Source organism: Gallinula chloropus (assembly GCF_964237585.1).
Source record: "Gallinula chloropus genome assembly, chromosome: 6".
Lineage (NCBI taxonomy): Eukaryota > Metazoa > Chordata > Aves > Gruiformes > Rallidae > Gallinula > Gallinula chloropus.
Window position 1 is genome coordinate 5436137 of NC_140091.1, and position 25818 is coordinate 5461954.

Consider the following 25818-nt stretch of genomic DNA (forward strand, 5'->3'; position numbering starts at 1 on the left):
GAACAGATTCGTGGCTGTTGAATTTTGCTGTGCTTGTCTGTGTGAAGAAGCTTTAAACATTCTTCTAGCTTTGCAAATTTAGATCCAGGTGGAAGCTGGTGATCCAGTCCATTTATGAGAGTCTTTTACCCCCTTCAGATAGATGCCACCACAGTGATTATCTACCATAGACCGGATTATAGGGAAAGAACGACTGCATTAGGAGAGGACTGTTTAAAATTTAGATACCATGTTTGAAAGAATTACTGCAGTTTCACTTTGATCTATTTTTAATCCAATAGAGTTGTGGAAGTCCTCAAAACTGCCAGCAAACAGCATGTTTAACACAGATACTCGTGCTAACATCTGTAGAAATAATTCCCACCTCCTAAGCTGAAATTTCAGCTTCATCTTTGTTATGTTTTCAGTCTGGCTGGTACCCAGAAGTCTGAACTGTGGTTTTTAATCCCTGTTTCTCTCCCCTGCAGCCTTGATGCACCACAGCAACCACGTGGACAGCAGCCGTTGTTACCAGTGTGTCAAGTTCCTTGTTACCTTGGCTCAGAAGTGAGTAATACGGGTTTCAGAATTTCACCTCATCCCTACCGTAGGCCCCTCTGTGACTTCTAAGGCTGCTGCTCTTTCTACTTTCCATCAGCTTTATCTTTTGTTGCTGTGATATAAGTGGTGTCCAAAGGTCTTGATAGTATGTGTGGGTATGAGGTGAGATCGTTACTGATTAGTACCCGAGGTGGATCTCTTATGGAAACTGATAATTACTGTTTATGAAGCCAAAGGTCACTATGTCCTGTAGAGCAGGAGCCTAGGATTAAAACCAAGATAAACATAAGCAAACTGTCCCACATTTTTTAAATATTGTGGTTCCTAAATTATCTTTTTTCTTCTTTTTTTTTTTTTTTAAACTTGGAATGTGTCCTGATAAACAGAATTCTGAGCATGTGAATCTGCGTAGAGAACCGCTTTGTGTAAACTAAGCGTCATTGTTCTTGCTAGTTCAGGTAATAACAGGGCTGTACAGCTTAGGTCAGAGTTTGCAGTGATAACAGTGCATGCAGAGGGCAGCAGCAAAAAGAAAGAGAAGGCTTTGGATTTATTTTTTTCCTTAAAGTTTGCCAGAATGTGTTGTTTGTGACTAACAAATGTCATTTTGATTTCCAAGGTGCCCTACTGCGAAAGATTATTTCAAGGAGAATTCCCACCACTGGAGTTGGGCTGTGCAGTGGCTACAGAAAAAGGTAGTTTGGCTGTAGCTTTGCAGAAAGACTGTCACTTCCTTTACAGTGAGAATTATGAAATCTCCATCCTCTGTATCTCTCTAGTTCATTTTTCACAAGGACAGTCTGGGTGCAGCTGTATCTGCATGCCAGAACTTCAGTCAGCCCCCACGTGTTTCGGGTGTAGACACGTGTTCTGTGAATAAAACCAAGTGTGAGTGGTCGTAAGGATTACCATTCCTTGCTCTGTGGGAAGCCTTTGCTGCTACTGTGTATTCATGTCAGAAGGTTTTGCTTTTCTAAAAATCTGATTTTCCATCACCTGCGTGTTGAGGCAAGGGAATGCATGAATGAGTGGATTCCTTATGGAATCACTCCAGCTTTGCACAACAAACAGCTGTTGACAGATACAGCTTTTTCCTCCCACACACTGGTTTGGGTTTGTTTTTTTGGCTGTTCATGCCTTTAATAAAGGACACTTTGGAAACTTAAAGCTCAGCAGAATTGGCTGGGATTTGCCTACAGCCAAGCAGGGCAGCGCTTGGCTTCCCAAGCGTTTTATCCCCCATGATAACATCCCAGCTCCAGGCTGCCTTTCTGTCCTGACAGCTGCTGCCAGGCAGATGTCAGATCCATGAACTAGTGCTGTACTTAATACTGGAAGCAGATTTAGTGGGGTCCTTGCAGTGCAGCTGGCACAACTTGTTGCTGCTCCTCTTGAAGCACAGTGAGCTGACAGGTCTGGGTGTTCCTGCTCTACCATTTTTACCATCGCAAGCGTTTAAGCCTTTAGAATCATAGAGGTTGGAAGGGACCTCGAGAGCTCATGGGGTCCAACCCCCCTGCCAAAGTAGCTCCCCAGCTCATATTGCACAGGTCAGTGTCTTGAATATCCCCAGAGATGGAGACTCCACAACCCCCCTGGGCAGCCTGTCCCAGGGCTCTGTCACCCTCACTGGGGAAAAGTTCTTCCCCATGTTGGTGCAGAACTTCCTGTGCTCCAATTTGCAGCCATTGCCCCTTGTCCTGTCTCCACAGAGCACTGAAAAGGGGCTGGTCATTTCCCCCTGCATCCCATACTTAAGATATTTATAAACACTATTAAGGTCCCCCGTTAGTCTTCCTTTCTCTAGACTGAACAGTCCCAGCTCACTCAGCCTTTCCTCATAGGGGACATGCTCCAGGCCCTTAACCATCTTCGTAGCCCTCCTCTTCATAGCCCTTTTACAGGTGTAAAACTCATACAGCGATTTTATGGCTTTCATGGCTTTTTTATATGCAGATGTCTGAACACTACTGGGCTCCACAGAGTAACGTATCCAATGAAACATCCACTGCAAAAACCTTCCAGCGCACTATTTCAGCACAGGTATGTGTGTCAGCCTTGGGAAATGATGTATTACTGTTTCCTTTTTTGCCTTTCAGCTTGTGGCTTTGGGATGGGCAAGGTTTTTTAGCATTTTTCAGTGCACTTAAGACCATTCTTTTGTCCTTTAGAAGCCTTAAAAAATCCTAACCCTTAAATGGCATTAGTCAATACCTCACAATTCCCTGGGGTGACTCAGCTATCTCGCTACAGCAGCCGTATTGTTCCAGAGCCAACTTTTTTTTAATATATGAAATAATCAAATATAATTAAATAATGCTTATGAGATTAAAATATTGACATGGGCCCTGACATTCTCTTGGACTGATTCCAACTCAGGACACATTGGCCTATGCCACAGCCTTGCTGAATGAGAAAGACCAGTCTGGAAGCAGTAACGGGTCAGAAAGTAGTCCAGCCAACGAGAATGGAGACCGACATCTGCAGCAGGTAAGAATATAGTGAGGGCATGGTTATCTTCTGGGGGGTTGCTGTGTTTTGGATAGCTCATTCCCAGGGCTGGTGTCAGAACCCTCACTGAATGTAGATGCAATCACCATGTGCCTCACAGAAATAACATGCTGTGTCTTTCTCTCCCTGTCCCTTGTGTGTATTGAAAGGGCTCAGAGTCTCCTATGATGATTGGTGAGCCCAAAAGTGACCTTGATGATGTTGACCCGTAGAGGATACCTGTGAACACAAAACCAGATCAACTCAAACATTTAATGCCTGGTACCTATTGAAACTGGAGTCCCGTTGCTTATGCCATTAGAAGAGTCTGGAAGAGAAGTGGTGTTACAGGATCAGAGGCGATACCTGGAGGAGGTCGTTTCCCTCAAAGCCAGAAGCATTTATAAAGCCATGAAGGCTTCAGATCAATAAATGCTCTAGCAAACTGCATCTTGACCTGCAGTAGCTCTTGACAGTCCAGACACCCGAAAAAACAGTTTGTTCAAGAAGATTTTATCAAATACACAAACGCTAGTGGTTGAATTTTTATGTGAACATGAAATGAGTGAATGTAAAACTGTTGCTTTTCTGTGATGCTGCAAAAAAAAAAAAATCTTTTGGTTTTTATACAGGAAAAAAAAAAGAAACCAGACTGCCCTTATGTATGGAGGGTAAATTTTTAATCTTTCTGATAATATTGAATAGGAATATTCAAATTTCTGTAAAGATGTGTGATGACTTACATTTCATTGTAAAATATTAGTTAAAGAATGGGTTTACATAAGGACTTCTGTATTTAATATGTCTCCCTGCTAAGCTGGAAAGCTCTTGGTGAGAAGGATCAGCGAGGTTGCTCTGTAAGGAGAGCGATTCCTTACAGAATGGTTTGGTCAGGGAGCTCTGGAACGGGTCGTCTCTTTTCTGGAACCCTTCCAAAAACAACTGGGGAGGGGCGTAAAAGAAAAGCTTTGCTCTCTGGGTGTGCAAGTGGTTGTTATTGGAGGATGTTGGTGGATTTAAACAACAACAAAAAAGTTAATGAGTAGTTTAAAAGAAAAAAAAAAGCACTTTAAGATGGAATTCTGTTGCCCTTTTACTCATTAAATTTTTTTTTTAACCTTTGGAGACATATTGAATAAAAAGTAGTCTCAATCATGTGATCTGCAATCACTTGCTTACGCTTTGAAATTACTGAGAAAGTTGGTATTGGTTGTATATGATGAATAATTCCTTGAGTAAGTTGGGGACACTGTTGTGCAGATTTGTTTTATAGCGGTTTTAACACGGGGAAAGAATGATTTGGCTTCTGTTCTTTCACTTGAACCGGGCAAGGTTTATCCCACCTCCTTTGATTTGCTCGTCAACAACTGGAAACCAGTTGGGATGATTCGAGCATGGAGCATTGGTTGGTTGGTTTTTGAAGGGTTGGTTTGTTTTGGGTGTGTTTTTTCCATGTCAAGTGCAGTTGGGTGATTTCTGGCTCTGGATACTAGCTTCTTTTGTGCCAACTAACTCTTCATCTGTTGTACATTTTGCGTTGGTCACGTTTTTTCTGCACTGCTTTTTGCCTTTATTTATGGATTCTGCCTTACTTTAAAAGAAAAAAAAAAGAAGAAGAAAAAATTATATAAACAAACATGCACAGAAACAGGGGGCATCTTAAGGAGTGCCTGGGTACCTCCAGAAGAGAGAAATTTGCCAAGTTAAAGGCACAACTAGCCAAGAAGTGCCTTTTTTGTTTTCTCCTTTCTTTCTTTCTTTCTACGTGCTGCTGCTGACACAAGGAGCAGCAGCCAGCTTTCCACTGGTGTGCACTAATATCAGAATTAACCAGTCGTTTCACTGTTGGAAGCAAACATCCCATCTAATTGCAGCTGTCCAGCTTCATAACTTAGTGTGGGTTCAGAGAGCGAAGAAGTGAAGGGTGGCACCGTAGCGAGTCTCTCCCTCCCTTTCCCAATCAATGTCTTCACAGACACATGGCAGAGTTAGCATTTTATAAATGTTTCTGATAATGTGCTGGGACATTTTAAATGGGATGTTTTCAATTTAATTTTTGGCTAAATCATTTCTTACAGATACCCCTCCTTCCTTTCCACCCCACCCCCCTCCACCCCATCCCTTAAATACTTCAATGGGTCATAAATCATCACGAGAAGTCAGTACGCAGCGGTGATGGTGACGGAAGAAGCTGGGAATGTCCTTATGGGTTGGCACCACTTGTCACTTCAGGTTCCTGTTATTTCCTATGGAAACAACGTCCTCGATTTACCACAGGCCCAGAGAAGCGTTGATGAGAGTTGCATCAGGATGGCTCATCACCCCTGTCTACTTGAAACCAATACAAACTTTTTCACGGTGTTCTGCTCACGCTTGTACAAAGTCAGTGGTTTATAATTTGCAATAAGATGATACTTTGGTCAATTATTTTTGTTTCCAGCTGCTGTCATTTGAAACCTGCTGAAGATTATTTTTTGGAAAATAGAGTTCAACAAAACTAGTTTTTGTGTAAATTGTGATGCATTTCTATGTTGTAATTTTTACTGCCAAATCTTTTTGGATGAAAATGTTTTTATACTGCTTACAAAAATGTTCAGTGAAGAGCAGCCACAGCCTGCCTGTGAGCGTTCGGGGGGAGATACTGTCTGATTAATACGTAGACATTTGGCACTGGAAAAATAGGCAGTCTTGATGAACACTCTTGGGATTCCTGGTCAATGGAATAAAGCTATTCCTTTCACAGAAAACTAGTGTAATCCTTAGATTGTGCACACGCTGCTACGCTCTTGTCTTGCTGATCCTCTTATCGTGAAACTCCTTGGGGCAGTCCTGCAGAAGATAAGCCCTGAGAGGTTGCCCTGATTGCTGTCCTGGCTCCTGGCCAGAGTAAATCAAAGCAGCTTGAGTAGCCGCCGGAGCTGCGCTGCTCTGTATCCTTGTGCCGTGGCATCTTCTGGTGCACTGTCAGATTTGTATCTGCCTGCAGTTTCTTCTGACCTTCTTAGCAGGATGATTTACCCTGGCTCCACTTGCAGTCATGGATTAGGCCGGCTTTTCTGTGTCAGATAGCAAGATTTGCAGCTGATCTGGATGTGAGTGGATCCTGCCTTTCCTGTTAGTGAGAGGCGTGGAAATCTGGGCACGCAGCAGTGCCATGGTGCCGGTGTTCCCCTGCTCACCTGCCTGCTGCTTCCATCAGCAGAACTGGGAGCTAAGGCCAGGGCCAGCCCTGACCTCGTCCTCCATTCTAAGGACAAGGACCTTGACATGTCAAACATCACCCAGCTTGCCCTCTCTCTGGGCAGTGCTGTGGTACCATGTGCTGTTGGGACTGTCCATAGTATGCCTGGGGTCAATACTGCTTTCTCCTCGGTGAGAGAGGCTTTTCCCCCTACCCACTGCACAAGATGTAAAGCAAGGGCTTGATCTTTTCATACTGTTCCTCCCACCAGGCTTACTTAGGCTTGGACCAAGCCATGAAAGCTGTGTCTGGCTGCTTGAGCATGGAAGGTGCTCACACTGTCTGGGAGCCAGTGGGGGAGCAGGCACAGGGATCTTCCCTGTTCCCAGGGCAGTTGGGCTGTGATTATATACATGTTCTGTAGTTGCACATTTAGGTCAGGGGTGGGCTTCTGCTGTCTTTAGGTTAGAAGAAGTTTAAACCTTTTGACATGGTGCTTCCTGCTGGGTCACTGTCTTCTTGTCCCAGTTAATGCTGGAGTAACACAACTGCTGGGGACACCACCCCACCCAGACAGCCCGAGACTGATGGGTTAACCTGGTGCTTGTGCTATCAAGCTTTATTTTTCCCTCTGTCCTCAGATACGACAAATGATAGATTGTAGGGCCAGGAAGGCACCTGGGCACCCAAAACCAAAGTGACCCAGTGAGACCCAGCTTTGGTGGCTTCTGGCACCTCTCAGCCTGTCTCTGCTGCGGTGCATCTCTGTGTGTCCTCCACACTTTACCTGCTCTCTGGGGCCACAGAGTTTATGGAGTGAAGCACCAGCACTGCCAAGCACCCCCAGACAGGTGATGGTTGTTTCCCTAACAGGCAGCTCTTGTCCAAGCTGTTGTAAAAACAAACTCTCTGTCTGTGCTGAGCTCTGAGGCTGCCTCCCTCACAGAGGCAGGGACCAGAGCCCGAGCTGGTGGCCCATGACTGACTCACTAACAAAGCAGAGCTCATTTGAGGTAGCTGCATCCCTCCCAGCCACCAGCCTGCTCCCCCTTCCTGGCTGGTTCCCCTGAGGACCTATATGAAGCTGGACAATGGATCATACCTGCTGGTCTGTGAATTTTATTTTAAAAAGACTTTTATAAAATGTTTATTTATAAATTCCAAATAAATATTCAAGGTACAAACGTAAAAACCCAGATACTATGAAAATTGTTCCTCTTTCTTTTGTTTTCTTTTTTTTTTTTAAAAAAAAAAGGTCATTGCAGCCAGTTCTGTGCTGTGGGAGACCCTGAAAGGGACACTCTTGGAGCAATGATTAGCACCAGTGCATTGCTAACTCGGACTTAACAACAGAGAAACCAAACCACTAACAAAGCAGTAGCTGACTCGGTAGCAACACAGACTAATGAAGCAAGCAAGCTAATTAAACTAGAGCCCTTGCAACTTGACTAAAAAGTAAAGAAGTCCCCTAGGTACGTCAGTAGGCAGTTATAAAATTGCCCAAAAATAGCTAAACTACACTTTTCTGGGTGCTAAGAGGCAGCAGCTAGCAGGTCAGGAGCAACTAATGGGGAGAAAGGAGCAGCCCTCACCCTGTTTTCATTTTAAAAAGGTGGATGATGCCAGGGACAAACAGCCTAGGGATGGCTCATGCCATAGAAACACCTGGTGCACCAGGGGAAGGATGCTGGGATGACTCCTGGGGTAAAGCTGGGCTCGGGCTGCTCGCAGAGGTCTCGTAGGGCCACCCCAGGCCTCAGCCCCGCTCCACGGGGGAGAGGGACGAGCTTGTGCCCCACCATCACGGCATCCCAAGCACTGAGGCTGTGGGCAGCCACGTGGCCTGTACTGGGAGCTCAGCACCAGGAAGGTACTGAGACAGCCCGGGGCATCCGTGTCCCCAGCTCGGCCCGTCCTACTGCCGGCTCCGGCAGCAGATGGCAATGGCGGCGGCTGCGCTGCTGTCCGGGACGCTGGCTACCACGCAGGTATCATCCACAGCATAGGCTCCCATGGTGCCAGGGCTCTGGGATTGGGCGTTACAGCCTGTCAGCGTCCAGCCGTCGTCACAGGACACCGTCACCTAATGGGGAGAAGAGGTCACTCTCCACAGCTCAGCGAGGGGCAGGAGTCAGCCCGTCCCTGTGGTCCCCAGGGTAATGTGGCTGGTGTCACACTGAGCTGCTGGACCCCAGCCTGGGGGGGGGGGGGGGGTGTCCCCATTACAGGTGGGCAGCTGGGGACACCAGTGGAGGCTGGGGTCTGGGCTATGGCCACGATGAGACACCGCACCAACCTGAGCCCCATCGGGGTGGCAGGGGGGTGAGCAGAGGTGAGGACAACATCATAGCAGAGGTGTGTGCACCATCCCTACCTTCTCAGCAGAGCCCGGGGACCTGCGCTCCTTCACCCGACACTCGAGGCTGGCAGCAGGGCAGCACAAGGCGTGCGCCATCACCTCCGCCCTGCCAGCGCAGTGGCTGGGCCCGCTCCCCAGCGCCGCAACGGGTCTGCCGCCATCACCCTGCACTGCAGTGGGGGAATGGAAACTGCACCCTGCCGAGGGGAGAGAGGGGCAGTTGGCATGGGGCAGACGTGGCAGCATCCCAGCGCACACACAAGAGCTGAGGGATGTCCCCTCTGAGCCCTGAGCCTTCCCTGCATCAACGCACACAGCACATGCCCTCATCACAGAATCACAGAATCACAGAATTATCAAGGTTGGAAAAGACCTAAAAGATCATCCAGTCCAACCATTCACCTATTACTACTAGCTCCCACTAAACCATGTCCCTCAATACAACATCCAGTCTTTCCTTGAACACCCCCAGGGTCGGTGACTCCACCACCTCCCTGGGCAGTGCATTCCAGTGCCTGACTACCCTTTCCGAGAAGTAGCGCTTCCTAATGTCCAGCCTGAATCTCCCCTGGCGCAGCTTGATACCATTCCCTCTAGTTCTGTCACTGTCTACACGGGAGAAGAGGCCGACCCCCAGCTCACTACAACCTCCCTTCAGGAAGTTATAGAGAGCTATAAGGTCATCCCTCAGCAGCTCAGCACTCAGACCACCCTTTTCCCCCCAGGTCCTAAAGATTTTCCAGAAGAAATGCCCTTGGCCATCAGCTCATGGGCTGAAGGCTCTGTAACCCACTGTGCCAGGTATTACCAGTCAGGACATGGTCCCCCGGGGAGCAGCCAGCCCCCTCGGCAGCTGGGGCGCTGGTGTTGATCCGGCACTCAGTCCTGGGCCATGTGCAGCACCTGGCGATGGCATAGACACCCCGGCCTCGGAAAGCGTTGTGGGCCACACACTGCTTCTGCCCATCCTTGTCCTGCAGCCAGGGCAACACAGCATCACCGGGGTGCTCAGGGCCTGGGGACACCCCTCTGAGGCCGGCGGGCACCCCAGGAGCAGGACAGCTGTCTCACTCCACTCACCTCCATGTGCTCGCCCAGCCGCCTGCCGCTGCGGGAGAAGCTGGAGCAGCTGAGCATCTCCTCAGCACGGGCACAGCGAGCCACGGCCGTGGCGTGTCGGGTGAGCCCCGAGCGTGCCGACCACACCGACCGACAGTACAGCTGCTCATCTGCAACGGGACAGGGGGCATCAGCGGCATGGCCAGGGCAAACAGCCACACGCCTGCTCAGCCATGCCTGGTGCAGCTCGGGAAGGAACATGCCCTGCTGCTGCCTTTCCCCGGGAAGGGCAGAGCTCTGCCGGGCACCCAACCCGCAGCCGAGGTCTTACCCGCGCCCAGCCGAGCAGGCAGCCCGGCCACGCTGTTGGGTGTCTGGAGGCGCTGCTCCTCGGGGAACCACACCGTGTCCATGACGTTCTTGGTGGCGAAGTGCAGGAGGCGCTGCCGGAGCTCGGCGAGACTCAGCTGGGGTTCTGCGCTGAGCAGCATGGCGGTGATGCCTGCCAAGGAGCCCAGGGATGCTGCACTGAGAACCAGGGACCGCACAGCTGCCTCTGCATGGATCCCCTGAGCACGACAGCTCCAGAGAGACACAAGAGGGATTAACTGCAGCCCATCCTCCACGTGGGATACAGGAGCTCTGTGCAGGCTGCAGCACCCAAACAAGCCAAACATGCCAACACTGTGGCACTGCAAGATGCTAAAACATCCCTGGCGCAGGCAGCACTCATGCCCAGCACCACAGGGACGCAGGCCCAGCATCAGCAAGCACAGGACCAGCCCTGCCTGTCACCCCAGAGCCCAGCTCGCCTGCCACGTGCGCGGCCGCCTGCGACGTCCCGCTCTGTGCTGTGAAGCATGTGCTGCAGTCACTGGAGGCGCCGATGATGTCATCCCCGGGAGCAAACAGGTCCACACAGCGGCCAAAGTTGGTGCCCAGGGTGCCAATGGAGGCGGGCTGGTCCTCGCTGTTGGTGGCACCGACCGTAATGACCTGCCAGGGTGGTGACAGAGGGGACAGGATGGGATGTGCAGCCCCAGGTGACTTAGTGCTGGAGCAGATAAGGGTGGGGAGGTGGCAGCATATTGCCGCATGTCCTCATGCCTCAGGGAACTCCCCCAGCCCCGTACCTCTGCCTCGGATGCTGGTGAGTACAGGCAGGCGTCGTCCTTGTAGTTACCAGCAGCCGCGACCATCACCACCCCCATCTGCGCCATCCGCCGGCAGCCGGCGTTCAGCACGCGGCTGTGGGCGCCGGCGAAGGGCAGCAGCACCACCAGCGGCATGGAGGGCTGGGCCTCCCGCGCCGCCTTGACGAACTCCAGGCCTGGGAGGGACAAGACGTGGGATGGGAAACTGTGGCAGGAGGGGGAACAAGGCGGGGGGCTCTGGGAGGAAGCGTGCTCCTCCCTGGGTCGCAGGGAGACTCACCAATGAGGGTGCCGCTGACAGTGCCCTTCCCCTGGCAGTTCAGCACACGGAGGCTGCGGATGTTGGCGCCCGTGGCCACGCCGGCGTCGCGCCCGCTCAGCACGCCGGCCATGTGGGTGCCGTGGCTGTCGCACTTGCTGGCCTTGATGTGGGCACCATGGTTTTACCACCCAGCCCTTTGCATCAAAGCAGGTTTGCAACCCCACAGCATCCTCCCCACCCCATCCCACCGCATCCCATCCCCTTCCATCCCACCCCACCCTGTCCCATCCCACTCCTCAGGACTCACACCAGCAAAACCCCACTGCAGAATAAATCTTGGAAAATATTTCGGGGTGAGGCAAAGGTAAAATAACCCTCCAGAAGGAGGAAGGCTGGTAGAAAGGCTGTGGGATGCAGCCAGCCCCCCCGGGCTGTGCTAGCACGCAGTGCCCCAATGCATGCAGTGATGCAAGCTGTACAAGGCAGCACTGCCACCCACTGCAGAGCGCAGGCAGCCTTCACGGCCCTGGCTGTGGGGTGAACCTGGAGCCCCTCTTGCAACACCCTGACATGCACCCCTGGCCCACCCAGCCTGCCTTCCCCAGGAAGGAGCCCTGTCCCACTCGGCCACAGCCCCACAGACCACGCTGATGACCCCAGCAGCCCCCCGCAGCCCAGCTCCCGCTGCTGCATGTCCTGCCCAGCATCCTGCCACAAGCTGGGTGGATCACATGTCCTGGGATGCCCCTCAAGCCTGTTTGGGGTTGGGTGGATGCAGGGGGATGCTCTTGCCAAGCTGCAGCACGTGGTGCCTCGGGGCTCACCTGCCTGTGGAAGCGGGTGCCATCCTCCTCAGGGACGCTCTCGAAGTCGGTGACAAGCACCCTGCCCTGGATCTCCCGATGGCTGCTCTGCACACTCGTGTCCAGCAGGTAAATCTCCACCAGGTCACCTTTATCTACCAGAGACGCAGCCAGGGGAGAGGCAACGAGCGGCACAGTCAGCCCAGAGCACCTGGGACGCTCCCCACACACAGCTCCAGACACGCAGCTCCATGGGGCACGGGGATGGGGAGTCACCGGCCCTTCCCCTAAGCCCTATGACCCTCCCCACACACCCCAGCACTTACTGGGAGGGCTGTAGGCACCCGAGCTGGGCTGTGGCGGCATGATCCTGCCCAGGTTCCAGGGGATGCTCTGGGCAAAGACGTAGGCATCCTCCTCGACGTACTCCACGTGTGGCAGCTTCAGCGCCTGCGGGGAGGAGGCACAGCACCCGGCGTGGGGGCAAAGCTCCCATCTCCCCGGGGCTGGGGCTGCCCCCCACCACCGGTCCCCTCCCTCCCTCCTTCCGCTGTTCCCCGCCACCGCAACCCAGCTCCCCGGGACCCGGCACCCCCTCCCCGTACCGTGTCCAGGACGTCGCTGCTCATCTTCACCAGGAAGGCAGGCAGGAGGTGGAAGACGTGCAGCAGCTCCGTCAGGTACCCCCGCCGAGCCGCCCGGGCCTGCAGCCTCCGCGCCGCGGCTCGTACCTCATCCTCACCACCGCCCGCCCGCAGCACCACCACGTAACGCCCGGGCAGCCGCCACGCCGCCTGCGGGGGTACAACACGGGTCTGGGGGCACGAACGCGTGTTTGGGGGCAGGAACACGGGGTCGGGGACACAAACACGGGGTTGGGGGCAGGAACACAGATATGGGGGCACAAACACGGGTTTGGGGACACGAACACACGTTTGGGGGCAGGAACACACGGTTGGGGGCAGGAACACAGATATGGGGGCACAAACACGGCTTTGGGGGCAGGAACACAGATTTGGGGACACAGACACGGCTATGGAGACACGAACACGGGTTTGGGGACACACACTCGCTCCCGCCGCCCTGCGCCCCTCACCTTGGCGGCCCGATGGAAGGCAGCGGGGCCCGAGGGGGCGGCCCCGACGGCGGCTGCCTCCTCCTCGGCCGCCCCCAGGGCCAGCACCAGCTCCTCCGCCAGCTCCGCCGCCGCCGCCGCCAGCATCAGCGCCAGCCCCAGCGCCAGCACCCGGGGACCCATGCCCGGACCCGGAGCCCCGCCGAGCTCCCTCGGCTCGGCGCGAAGCCGGACAGCGGAACCTCTGCGCGCCCGCGGAGCCCAGGAACCGCAGCGCGCACGTGGAGCCGGGGGGACCGAAGCGCGCCCGCGGAGCCGAGGAACCGCAGCGCGTCCGCGGAGCTGGGGGGCCGCAGCGCGCCCGCGGTCCCGGCTTTGCCCGGCGCGGCGGGGCGGGGATCACGCCACCGCCGCCGGCCCCATCGGCCCACCCGGCCGGGTTAACCATTAACGGGGCCACGGCCGGGGAGGGGAAGGAGGGGGCGGGTGGGGGCGCGGGGAAGCGGCACGTCGGGGGGGGGGGGAAGCGCGGAGGTGGGTGCGCGGAGGGGGTCGCGGGGGGGGCTGGTAGCGCCCGGTGCCCCCCGGTGCCCGCGCAGCCCTGGCAAGCTCCAGGACTGCTTTCAGAGCTCGGACGTGCCTCTTCCCGGCTGGCTTCAGAGCCGCTCGCCCATGGCAGCCTCTAATCCTGTTTAGGATTTCTTACGGAGCCGTCACACATGGCAGACGCTGGGATTTCTATCCGGGATGCTGCCGGTGCTCTCCTCTCCCGCGGCTCTCACCGCCGCTCCTCTCCCGCAGCGCCGGTCTCCCACGCTGCCCCGACATCCCCGGTGACCCCCGGCAAACCCCTTCCCTGCTCCCGGCTGGGGAGATGTTATTTAACTGGCTCTTTGTGAGCTCCTCCGAGCTGGTGCATTCCGTCTGGGTGCGTGTGACTGATAGGTTTGTATGCGTTTTATATGGGCTTATTAGTGTTCTTTTTAATGAGAGCTCGAGTGGGTGCCTGCACTCTGGTTTGGGTAACCAGGCGGATGCCAGAGCCCACTCACCTTCCACTCTGTGCCTCAGCAAGCTGGCATTGCTTGGTTCCAGCACCCACTGGGTGCCCCACAGGGACAAGTCTCGCTCATGATTTTTGGCTTAGCTTAATTAGTCAGCGCTAATTCCCCTGCTACACGGAGCTGTTGTTTCAGGAGACCTTCAGGGCAGCTGAGCACTGGTGGACCTCATCGCGGGGGACAGTGTCCCTCTCCCTGGGGAGTCACTGCTTCCTTTCCACTGTGTCCAAGGGATGGATGGAGAGAGCTACAGAGGGTGTGACAGAAGCCACCACCAACCCCACACACATCCCTGGTGCTGAGCAACGCCGGGAGGTCTTGGCATCAGTTCCAGACCCCAACGCAGGTGCACAAGTGTGCGAGGGTGCCATGGTTTAACCCAGAGGGTCACTGGAACAACCACACAGCCCCTGGCTCAGTGTCCACTCCCAGCGGGATGGGGGAGAGGACTGAACATGGAAAACACCCCAAAGTTGTGGGCTGGGATAAAGATGAGTTGGTAGTTTGAAACAGAAACAAACAAGCAAAAGATGATGATCATCATCATAGTAACAATACCCAAAAGAAGTGATGAACAGCACAATTTCTCACCACCCAAAGTCAATGCTCCACAAGACCCCGAGCTGACCTGCCTCCTGGCCAACCCCTGTTAAATACGGAACATGACAAGGTGTGGTGTGGAACATCCCTTTGGGCACTCTGGCTCAGCTGTCCCGCCCATGCTGTCTCCCAGCTTCTTGGTCACCCAGCACCTCCTCCACGTCAGGTCGGCTGTAGAAACTGGAAAGTCCTTGAGTGCTTGGCAACAACTGGAAACATCAGCATGTTATCAGCACGATTCTCCTCCTAATTCCACCACACAGCACGAACCAGCGGCCGGGAGGAAAATTAACTCCGTCCTTGCCGATCCCAGGACAGCGGGTGATGCTGGGAGAGGGCAGGGTGATGCTGGGCAGCGTGATGGGGCCGCATCCCGCAGCGACACACCTCGGGGTACAAAAAGGCGACTTTCCCCGCTCATATTTGGGGACAATCTCGGCGGGACCAGCCGTCGCTCCTTCCTGCACCAGCCGGGAATCGAACCCGGGTCGCAAGAATGGGAATCTTGCATGATACCACTACACCACTGGTGCGCCCGGGAGCTTGTCCCCCGCGCAGCACCAAGGCCGGGCGCAGCGACGTCACACCGCTCCTCCTACGTCATCGGCTCCCCGCGTACAGCCGCGACCCGCAGCCGCGGGGTTCCTGCTTTTGGGGGGGGAGCAGCCGGGTGCTACCCCCACACCGCCCCCCGGGACGGCGAGGGGGCGGGCGGGGCCCCGGGCTGCGCGGAGCTCTTAATTTCATGCAGGAATGTCCCGTTCCTCGCAATGTTTAACCGCAGCCGGCGTGGGGGGAGCCGAACCCTCCGGGCTCGGGCAGCCGCGGTGGGCCCCGGGTCCTCCCCGCCTCGGGGGCACGGCAGGGATGCTCCGCCGAGGGATGCGGAGACGCGGTCCGGTCGCGCACAGGGCTGCTGGGGGTGGGTGGGAAGGAGCCTGTTGCCTCCTCCGGCCTCGCCCGAGGGAAAACGCTTCGGAAAGTCCGGTTTCTCCTGCCAAAAGTGGCAGGGACGTGAGCTGGGCAGAAGGTTTTGGGTGGCTATGAGTGGTCCTTAACGGAATGCAAGCAGAGCCCCGTCCTGCCCTGGGCATCCTCCCAAAAACCAGGCGTGTCTCTGTCCAAACAGCATCCCCGAAGCCCCCCAAGCTCTTCCCCTCCACCAGGAAGTAGCAGCAGGAGTCGAGTGACTGTAAACAGTTGGCTCACGCTTCCCCGGGACAGCCGGTCGCTGCAGTATTTAGCCAACACCGGCCCCTTCACTCCCCACCCTCCTGTTTGCCACAAACACCCCGAGCACGTGAGGCACTGGCCCTTGTCCCTTTCCCCTCGCAGCTGCGGCGACACGAAGGTGGGGGCACAGTAATGTCGTGACACAGCAGGCATGAAGCCCCCAGCTAGAGCCACATCTTGCACCAGCAAAAGGTGGCAGGGGAGCACCCGGAGCTCCCATGCTCCATCCCCCCAGTGCCAGAGGACAGCTTCCCCCCTCCTCCAACTTTTGGGCTTGTCAACCCACCTAAATTTGCTGAAGAGCCACTTACTGTGGGTTCGTGCTCCCAAACCTCTGGCACACGCAGTGCCCAGCCCAGCTTTCCCAAAACAGGGCAAGGGATTCTCAGCATCCCCACGCTGCTGGATCTCTGGGTGCTTTCTGCCTTCCTCTGGAAGTCAGCCCAAATTTGGCTGTCCCAGGGCGGCTCAGCTGCACAGATCCCCACAGCAACCACAGGTCGCAGCTCCCACCAGCACCACCATCCCTGCATGTTGGGAAGAGGCTGCTCAAAAGCCTCTGTGTCACCCCTGTCACGGCTATGAACCAGCCTTAGCTCCACCAGCGTAACCTAAAACAAGGTGCTTATTACTCAAGGGGTAGTCTGGGGACTGACATGCAAAGACACTGGCAGCACCACGGGTCTTCACATCAACCCAGTGGAGAATGACAATGTTGCCCCCTTGAGCGGCCCTTGGGGAGCCACAGCCATCAGCAGGGGTTTGACTCAGCCAAGTCCTCCTTCTGCTGCCCTTGTGCCAGGGGTACACAAGCCGGTCCTTGTGCCAGGGATGGGGGACAGCACAGTCTCACCTTCCCCCCCCCCATCACCCCTCTCCCAGCCTGAAGACACGAAGGCTGCCCACCGACAGCATCTCAGGGTGTAATTTTAATTCCAGGATGGCTTTGGTAAGTGAGGAGAAGGTTTTGTGGCCATAGTAAAGCCCACCTGGGCAGGGCACGTCCTCACCTATCGCAGCGCCGATCCTGTTTGAGGCAGCCAAGTGGATCCTTCCCCTCCCTACGGACGGGATGCAGCCTGGATCCTGCCAGCCCAGCATTCACACTGCCTGTGCCCATCCAAAGGGTTCTGGCACTGTGGGCCTTGCTGCTGACCATCCCCCTGTGCCACGGGAAGCTGAGGCTCAGGAGATGGTGATGCTCCCTCAGGTTGTGTATGACAGCAGCTTCCTGTGTGGCTGGGTGGGCACAGGGGACAGGCAGGAGCCTGTGATTCCAGAGGGGGAGCAGCCCTAGCCCCTCTCTTCCAGGCTGTGACATTTGCGTCCCCTCCAGGAGATGGGTCCGTGCCAAGTGTCCATTCTTTCCAGGAAATCAGTTTTCAGGCTCAAAAAGGCAGTCACTCTCCTCCAGCAGACCATCCAGCCCCTCCTGAAGCCCATAATACAGGTCATCCACCTCCCCTGTGCCTTTGTGGGGGGAACTGGGGTGCTTTCGCCCCTCGGGAGATCTGGTTGGGGTGCAGGTGGAGCCAGCAGCTGATGGCAGGGGGGGTCGGCCCGGTGTTACGGGGCTGCCAGGCACAGAACCCTCCAGTGATGGTGTGTCCATGTCCTCCAGGAGCGATGCCAGCGGTGCAGCCCCTGGGGCTGGCTGCGGGGGGCTGCTGGAACAGAGGAGGGGTTGGTTACACTCAACACAGCTGGGCTGGAGCTGGGGCTTCCCCCAGATGGCTGCTGGACCTGGTGCTGGGATCGACACTGCCCAGCATCACCAGTCCCCTTGCTGGGTGGTGGCCCCATCTCCCCCCTCAGCCTGTATGGGGACAACCTGCCTGCCAGGTGGGACAAAGCAGTGGCTGCATCCCAGGGGTTATCTTTACATTTATTATTTATATTTATACTAAACACATGTGTTTATGTTTATAAAATGAGCAATAAAATCCAAATCACAACCAAAGGCAATCCAGCTTTCTTCCTGATAAATAACTCAGTACTGAGAGACGCCCTGGGCTGAGGCACTGTCTGGGCTGGGGATCTGGGGGTTGGTGCTATGCAAGAGCAAAGACCCCTCTCCCTCCTCCTCCTCCTCCTCCTCCTCCTCCCCCCATTCCAGGAGTCTGACCCCTTCCCAGTTTCACCCTGCATCCCACCTGTGCCACCTTAACCCCATGGGCACCACATACCAGCTGCCTGCCGCCGTTCCCAGCTCTCGGGGGGTCAGTCCAGCACCCCCCAGCTCCTGGTGAACCTCTGCTTTCGCCTGCATGGCCGGCTGGGAGCAGCTGCGGGGTCTGGGCTGGGCAGTGGGTGAGAGTAGGGGTGAGCCCACTGCCTGCTTCTGGATCTGCTCATAGGATGGCAGGCTTTTCTCATAGCTGCTGGTGGCATTCTGGCTGGGACTGAGCACCTGCAAGCTGAGGATGAGGGACAAGCAAGTTTCTGAGCAGGACCTGGCCCTCTGCTGAGCCTGGAGATGCTCAAGGACATACACAGAGGACTTTTTTGGGTGCTTTAGAGGCCATACTGCTGCCCACACCAGCAGCAGAGCTGGAGGGATGTCTGCAGGAACTCAGCTGGATGCTGGGCATCCCCCAGCATCACTCAGGCTCCAGCCCAGGGTGGGCTCAGCCAGCCCTTGCCTCCCCCACCCTGGCCCCTGCATATGTGTAGATGTCCCTGGTGCCATGGTGCTCAGACACTGCCCTTGTCCCCAGGGGCACACGGATAGCCCCGTGTGCGGATGGGAACACATGCAGGGTGCTGGGACCTACCGGGTGTCCCTCTGTGGCAGCACGATGGGTTTGTGGTCCAGGAACCCCTTGGCCTCGAGATCCACAGGGATGAAAGTTATCTGGGGGGGAAGAGAAATTCAGGACCAGAGGGTCCACGCTGGGTGTCACAGGGACCCTCATCCTGCATTAGTGGTAAAAGGACTTTCCCTTCCCTTCCACTGGTTTCTGGTCCTTTCCCAGAACGTCTGGATGTCTTGCTTGGAAATGGTGTTTTTGGGGGGATCAATAAGGGACTGAAGGAACCCAGGAGGGCCCTGTGCTCAGCACCTTGTCCCCAAAGGCATGAGGGATCCCCAGGGTGGATCCCAGAGATCATGGAGGAGGTCAGTGGCCAGGGACAACGCTGAGGGTGCCCCGTCCTTGAGCCCCCAGCACAAAGCCAAACCTTGCTCCTCACCATGAGCTGGGCTTTGGGGAGGAGCTGGAATCAGCTTCTCCCTGGTCCCTAGGGACTCAGCTGGTCTCAGGCCCCACACTTTGGGGTTCAGACGAGCTGGTGACTGGCCGCCCTGCACCCCCGATATCAGCACCACAGGCACCGGCCCTTGGAAAACACCCTTTTTGGGCAGGTCCCTTCCCTGGGGCAGGGACGCCTGGCCGCCCTGCCCTGCCGTGCCGCACCGTGTCGGCGATGCCCTCTGCCAAGGAGACTGGCAGGTGGGGGCTGCTCTCAGGGGGGGCCAGACACCTCCATGGCCATGGCAGCCCCTTCTGTGAAGTCCTGGGAGCTGGGCAGGTGCAGGGAAGGGACTGGTTTGGGGGTGGCTGTGCGTGGGAGAGCTGAATATGAGCCAATTTACTGGGGCTTATTCCCCAGTCCCTGCCCAACAGTGAAGCCCCAGGAGATGCAGGGGGACAGCAGGGAGAGGGAGCGGGGCCTCATCCTGTAGGCATCAGGGGTGAGGTGCAGCAGGGCATCCCAAACCAACACACCCCCTCTCTGCCTTTCCCACCCCAGGATCTCCTGCTACCACATCCCAGTGATGGGGAAACTGAGGCACAGCCTAAGACTACACATCCACAGCACCCAAAGAGCCCTCAAGCCCCCCCCTCAAGACACACAGCAGCAGCAGGATGGGACTCTACCTTTGGGTAGCACTGGCACATGCTCCAGATGATGCCCACGGCTATGAGCAGGATGCCCAGGACGCAGAAGGTGATGTAGATCTGGGGCTTCTCCACACTCATGATGAACATTCCCGTCATCACCAGGAAGAGACCCAGCATGATGAACCCATAGCGGAAGGTCTTCTCCTCAGCCATGGGTGCTGAGGGTGGGAGAGGCAGGAGAGGTGCCAGGAAGCCCGTTTACCTGCACACACCTCCGGGGTAAGGCAAGGAGTGGCTTCTGTCTCTGGAGGCTGCCAGGGGCTGGGGCTCAGCCCTGCGTTGAGCCCGGTCCTGCCCAGGGCTGAGCCAGCCAGTTTTTAACGGGTTTGTAATGAATGCAAACACCGAGCCCGCCGTTCACACTCCAGTGAAGCCGCCCGGCACGTGTCCGGATAACCTTCCCTGCGGGCACACGCGGCCGGACCCCGCGCCGGGGGAAGGGATGGGGATGGAGTGGGGTGGGAAAGAGGGGTAGAGGTGGGGACCCAGAGCGTGGGGACCCAGACTTCCCCAGCCCTGGGAGCTGCAGCTGGTCTTGGCTGTAAATTAGAGCTGGCAGAGCCCCAAAATCAAGGGGATGCCAGGGCATGGCAAGTTTTCAAGGGCTGAGGGAGGAGAAGGGGGAGTGCTCCAGGGTCTGTTTGGGTTGGGATAGCCCCCAGCTCGCTCCAGCCAGCTGTGTCAGTGGGGCAGCAACCGGGCTGCAAAGCGGGGGGGCTAAACCCAGGGGAAGATGTAGCTGGGTCGCTCCTCCCAGGGCAGTGAGGACACAGCATCCAGGTGTCCTGTGTTTGCTTGACGGGGTGCTGGAAGGTGTCCCCCTCCCACCACACAGCCAGTGGCTTCAATGTGCCTCCAGCTTGTTCCCCTGCTTCCCTGCCCATGTGGGAAAACATGTGCCTGGCCTATGAAAAGTAAAATACTGTATTATAAAGAATCTGTTCTACTTGGCTGCAGCTCCACAGCTGCTCTGCAGCTGTGCAGGTCTGCAGAGAGCCCAGGGCAGCCCATTCCTTCCAGAGATAGAGCAACAAGCAACAGCCTCTGGTGAAGCTGGAGTTTCCTCCAGGTAAGGGGGCAAGCCTGCCCGTGGTGGGCAGGGAGGGAGTGAGGCGGGCAGGGAAGGGGAAAGGTGTGCAGGGAGGGGGTGAGGTGGGCACAGAGGGGGTGAGGCGTGCAGGGAGGGGGTAAGGTGTGCAGGGCATCTTTTTATAGGCTGCTGCCTGAAATGCCAAGTGTGCTTGGATGCTCTGAATGCACACACGAGCCACTGAACATCTCTAAGGCAAATGAAGCCAGGCGTGGGAGTCTGGGATGTGGGGAAACCAAGGCAGGAGGGATGGAGGTAGGGCTGGGAGAGGCACTGAGATGGTAGAGGAGCAAACAGGGCAGCGTGGAGCTGGTTTTTCTATGGACAGACTCCTCTTTCTTTGTCGTGGTTTCTGTTATATGGCTCTGGCTTTGAGTGGGCAGCACCTGGGCTGACAGGAGCACCCCAGGGTGGGTCAGGGCAGGGAACACAGAACACTCGCAGCCAGCAGTGGTTTTATTAAAAACACGAAGGCTTTCCAACATGCCAGTTACCCCCATCACTCTGAGCACATTGCCCACAGGACCCACGATCCTGACAGCCCTGGACCGATTGCTCAGCAAGAGAGACGGGTGCCTCTGCCTTCCCCCTCCTCACCCCGCCTCCTCTCGCCCCAGCAAAGGAAGGGGCTTGGTTTAAAGCCGAGGGACCAGGCAGCCACCCACAGAGTCCCACACATCCCCTGCTACCAGCTCAGACACCCCGGATGCTGATGTTTTCATAGCTGGGGGGAGGTGTTGCCTGCGGCTCCCCGGGGTGCTGGGTCTCCAGCCAGGACAGGCTGGGGCGGAACAAGGCGCTGTCGGAGGAGCTGCGCCGGCGACCGCTCTGCCAGCGCTCATCCTCCTCCAGGTAGTGGTACAGGGGTGGTGTGAGCTCCTCCTTCCTCCCTGGGGGCTGGACGTAGGCTGGGGCACCGAGGGCAGGTCTGCAGGTCAGGGCTTCTTCATAGGTGGGGATGGCACTGGAGTCCCAGGTGCTGCGAGGGAAGAAGAAACCCAGCAGCATATCCCATCAACCAGAGCATCCCAGCACTCAACAACTGGAGCATCCCAGCATCCATCAACAGGAGCACCTCAGCACGTGTCAACTGGAGCATCCTGTGCCCCATCCACAGAGCATCCATCAACCAGAGCATCCCAGAGCTCCATCAACCACAGCATTCGAACACACGTCAACTGGCGCATCCCAATGCTCCATCAACAGAGCACCCCAGCACCCTGACAGCCAGAGCATCCCAGTGCCCTGTCAGCCAGAGCATCCAAGCACTCCATGAACCCCCTCAGCTGGAGCATCCTTGAGCACAGTGGACATGCATGTGCTGGAAGGCTGTGTCAGGTGCTTCCTGACACCTGGAGGGTTGAGAGCCATGCGGGATGAAGGGCACCATCCATCAGACTTCATGACAAAGCGATGTCACCCTGTTCCCACTGAGTTTATTAACCCTTTGCCCAAGGTGAGGAGGGGCAGCCTCAAAGAGCTGCCACCCCCAGAGTTCAGAGCTATTACCAGAGGTGTGGCTGACCACAAAGCAGCAGAGGTGCTGGCTCTCACGACATCCACCCCTTCATTCTGCACCATGTCTGCATCCCCCAGGCAGGAGAGCATCCTCATCATCTGCCAAACCCCAGTGTGAACCCCCAGAGCACTGAGCCTGCCAGCAGCTGACTGAGCTGTTGGGCACAAGCAGCCAGGTGAGAGTCAGGCATCCCGGTTCAGTGAGGTCACACCCCAGCCTCGTGCCTGCTGGAGCCCTCCACGCACCGGCCAAGCCTGGTGCCACTTCCAGCAGCTCTTTGCTGAGCAAACACAGCTTGTGTACAGGGAAAACCTCCACCCAACCTTTGCCCTCTGCGTGGCCCTGCTTGGAAACAGCTCCAAAAGATGGGAAGGCTTCGAAAGCAACCCGCTGTCCTTCAGAACTGAAAAGCCAGCTGGCACGCTGAGGGAGGCTGCTGGTCCACAGGGGAAGCTGCGATGCTCTGCAGGGATGCTCCCATCCTGAACTAGTCAGCCCTGTGTCCAGGACCTACTGCCCCGGGATCCCAGGATGCCACACCACCTGCCCTCTGCAGAGGAGCCTGTTCTGCTCTGGGTGGGGGGGGTTGCAGAGCAAATGCCATCGCTGCTGGGGCTGCAGAGACTGGGCAATGCCTTCCCACAGCTCAGGAGGGGGGACATTCCCCTTGGGGATATAGCAAAGCCCTCCCTGAGAGGGGGAACCACACCCCCCCAACCCAGACTGCCCAGACCAGTTTACAATCTCAGTGCCAGATATTCAGTTTGGCACAGAAACCCCCAGAGAACCAGGAACGTGCCTCCTTCCCCAACTGAATTCTTATGGTTTTACATTCTTAAGAGTTTCTTCCAGGGCTGCTTTTCCCCAGAGCCTAATTCATGCTGGAGCCAAGATCTTCGCTGCAATCCCATAAAACAGCACTGGGAAGGGCTGTCTGGCTTGGCTTCCACAGCAGCATCTGGGGGAAAACACACACACACACACCCCTTTTTTGATTGAAAAACTTTTAAATCAAGAAGTGGGAGCGAACCTCCTGCTCACATAGGAGGAGTCTGGGGACCCAACAAGCAGCAGCAGTGTCCGGGAGAGATGCTGAGGAGTCTTCCCACATCCCAAAATGGGTTTTGTAGAGGGATTGCCCACCTGCACTCCCACCTCAATGCCAATCTGAGGATTGTTTTCCTTCTTTTCTTTTGTTTTAACTCCCTTTTAATATCGATCTTGCTTCCACTACAGACAGCAGAAGCCCCATCATCCCTGCAGAGCACCACAGACCTGGGGCACTGGGAAAGGTTTCAACAGCTGGAGGTCTGGATGGCTCCCCCACCCCCAAATCCAGGTGCTCTGCCAGAAAACCAAGGTGGTCTTCTGCTAGGTGGCCCTGCTAAGGAGATGTCTGCCTCAGCCAGCGATGGACTCACAGGGCAAGGAGAACCGTGGGCACGGAGGGAGGGGTCTGCAGGGAGGGCAAGGTGTGAGGGCTCAGGCAAGGGTTGGCATTGATGGGAAGAGCTCATGGAGCAGGAGTGGGGCATGGAGCAGGGTCTGAGTAGCGTCTAGCAGCGTGATGGTGTTACTGTCCATCTGAGCTCACCCACAAGCAAGCCCAAGAGCCAGTGTAGATACATGGCTGTGCCAGGACAGTCAAACTCCCCCCCTCAACTTCTTGCCACCCCAGCGCCGCGTAGGGACGCGGCACCCACCTGCAGTTCCACTTCTCCAGAGGCTCCGCGGTGAAGTACTGCAGGTCCCTGGGGAAATGATACTGGTACCGGCGGGAGACCACCCTGGCATTGGCTTTCACGGACCAGAGGAGCCCGAAGAGGAGGAGGATGCCGCCGATGCCGCAGCAGAAGAAGCTGACGGAGCGGAGCAGGGCGTTGGAGGAGGAGCTGGGAACCACCTCTGCTTCCCGGGGGGGCAGGAGGCGAGCCCCGCCGCTGGCCGTTGTGCCCACCTCCCCGTCGCTCCACCAGGCAAAGCACAGCGTCCCCGTCACCAGAAGCACGGCCCCGGTGATGGTCATGCCGTAGCGGAAAGAGGCGGCCGCCATCCTTCAGAAGGAGGGGTTTTTTAAGGAGGTGAGAAGGGTGGAACAGGGCAGGAGAGGACCCACGTCCTGCAAGACAAGAAAGGGACCGGGTTTCAGAGGGATGGGGTCATGGAAGAAGACATAACCAGAGGAGAAAAGCTGCTGAGCTGGACCCTCTCAGGGGGGTTGCTTACTGACCATCAGAAGGGGCATTGCCACCACTACAGGTGGGAAGCCCTTGTGCAGAGCAAAGTCAGCTGCCAGTTTGGACACAGAAATGTCCCAACAGCCTCGTAAAAACATCCTCATTTAGAGGATGGAGGCAGGGTGGACACCCCAGCCAGGGCAGTGCCAGGGACTTCTTGCAGAGCTCTTGCCTTCAGGTTTTATTTCAGGCTTCCTCCCAAGCCGGGCGGAATGCCAGCTGGGCTTCTGATGGAAGCAAGGCTTACGGAGGAGGTTAGGGAGAAGGACATAAATTTAAGGTGTCACCGGCCCTGAATTGTCCATGTGCTGAAGTTTTCCCTGCTGAAACCAGAGGTAAATCAGTCCCGTGGTGACAGAAGGTGTCTGGCATCACTGCTCAAAAGCCCACAGCCCAGGGGATTCCAGGCTCTGCTGCTGCTTGTTTTCTCAGGGAAAAGAGCCAAGTACCATCTCTGAAAGTCACACAGATGCTATTTCAGGGAAAAAATCAGCCCTCTGCTGCTGGCAACCCAGGACACCTCATCTATGGATGGCTCCTGAGACACCGAGTGAGCAGAGACCCCGAAGAGCTCTCCAGTGACTGATGGAGCCCACAATAGCTGTGGTCCCTACCAGGACCAAGCTGGGAGCAAGGATGGGAGTGGGAATCACTCTGTATCTCTGTTCAGAGACAGGAATGTGCTGGACACAAGCTAAACCCTCAGAGAGGGCACAACCTACCACTGAAGTAGGTGTTCCTGCTATGCTGGGCAGGGAGCTTGAGGCAACAGACCCCAGAGATCTATGAAGGTCTTGCTGACCCAACTGTAACGTCCCATCTCAAGACACACCAGAAGCACAGGGGGGCTTTGGTTTATTTTGGAGATGGGGTAAATGCCTTGATGCTGGATGAGGTGGCTCAATCTTCATGGAAACAAGCTTTTGGAACACCAAGTCTTGCTCCCCAGGGTCATCTCCAGCATGCACCTTCTCAGCTGCCGAGCACGATCGATCCCACTGGTGTTACCACCAACTTCACCATCCTTATGAGGGTGACTTGGGGTTGGATTGATGAGATGAGGTGGTGCCACACATCCCTGCCAGGTGACACTTACCTCAATGTCACAGGCTGAAAGCAGTCATTCTTTCCCAGCAGGGGAAAATCTGGGGAGGGGGAGCTTGTTTCTGATCTCATGGGGTCTCACTGCCCTCTGCTTCCTCCAGCACACAACAAATATCTGCTCTCTGGGCCTGGGGATACCCAGCCCC

The 25818-nt window shown here is 56.0% G+C and overlaps 4 protein-coding genes across 5 annotated transcripts in view; 1 reads left to right on the forward strand and 3 right to left on the reverse strand.

The window, feature by feature from the left end:
* Positions 1 to 4182, forward strand: part of USP24 (ubiquitin specific peptidase 24) — a gene marked incomplete at its 5' end in the record, with an annotated part of 63510 nt that extends 59328 nt beyond the window's left edge. For both annotated transcript variants that reach the window (XM_084265888.1, XM_084265889.1), the window contains 5 exons: positions 468 to 546; positions 1160 to 1235; positions 2497 to 2583; positions 2920 to 3030; positions 3201 to 4182. In XM_084265888.1, the coding sequence (XP_084122014.1) occupies positions 468 to 546; positions 1160 to 1235; positions 2497 to 2583; positions 2920 to 3030; positions 3201 to 3263 (416 nt within the window). In that variant the 3' untranslated portion in view covers positions 3264 to 4182. The remainder of the gene's footprint in view (positions 1 to 467; positions 547 to 1159; positions 1236 to 2496; positions 2584 to 2919; positions 3031 to 3200) is intronic.
* A 3132-nt stretch (positions 4183 to 7314) lies between these two features.
* PCSK9 (proprotein convertase subtilisin/kexin type 9) lies at positions 7315 to 13232 on the reverse strand. Its single transcript, XM_084266161.1, has 12 exons — positions 12945 to 13232; positions 12454 to 12642; positions 12175 to 12298; positions 11870 to 12003; positions 11064 to 11205; positions 10763 to 10959; positions 10442 to 10625; positions 9961 to 10131; positions 9651 to 9799; positions 9379 to 9544; positions 8586 to 8767; positions 7315 to 8294 (listed from the first exon to the last, which is right to left on the reverse strand). The coding sequence occupies exons 1-12, from the start codon at positions 13104 to 13106 to the stop codon at positions 8127 to 8129; spliced, it is 1968 nt and encodes a 655-aa protein (XP_084122287.1). The 5' UTR covers positions 13107 to 13232; the 3' UTR covers positions 7315 to 8126.
* A 3960-nt stretch (positions 13233 to 17192) lies between these two features.
* On the reverse strand, positions 17193 to 19875 carry BSND (barttin CLCNK type accessory subunit beta; the record flags this gene model as incomplete). The annotated part of the gene is made up of 4 exons (XM_084266398.1): positions 17193 to 17481; positions 18004 to 18234; positions 18592 to 18671; positions 19699 to 19875. The coding sequence occupies 4 exons, from the start codon at positions 19873 to 19875 to the stop codon at positions 17193 to 17195; spliced, it is 777 nt and encodes a 258-aa protein (XP_084122524.1).
* A 1517-nt stretch (positions 19876 to 21392) lies between these two features.
* TMEM61 (transmembrane protein 61) lies at positions 21393 to 24384 on the reverse strand (the record flags this gene model as incomplete). The annotated part of the gene is made up of 2 exons (XM_084266514.1): positions 21393 to 21791; positions 24035 to 24384. 2 exons carry the CDS (start codon positions 24382 to 24384, stop codon positions 21506 to 21508), a joined length of 636 nt encoding a protein of 211 aa, XP_084122640.1. The 3' UTR covers positions 21393 to 21505.
* Between the last annotated feature and the right edge of the window lie 1434 nt (positions 24385 to 25818).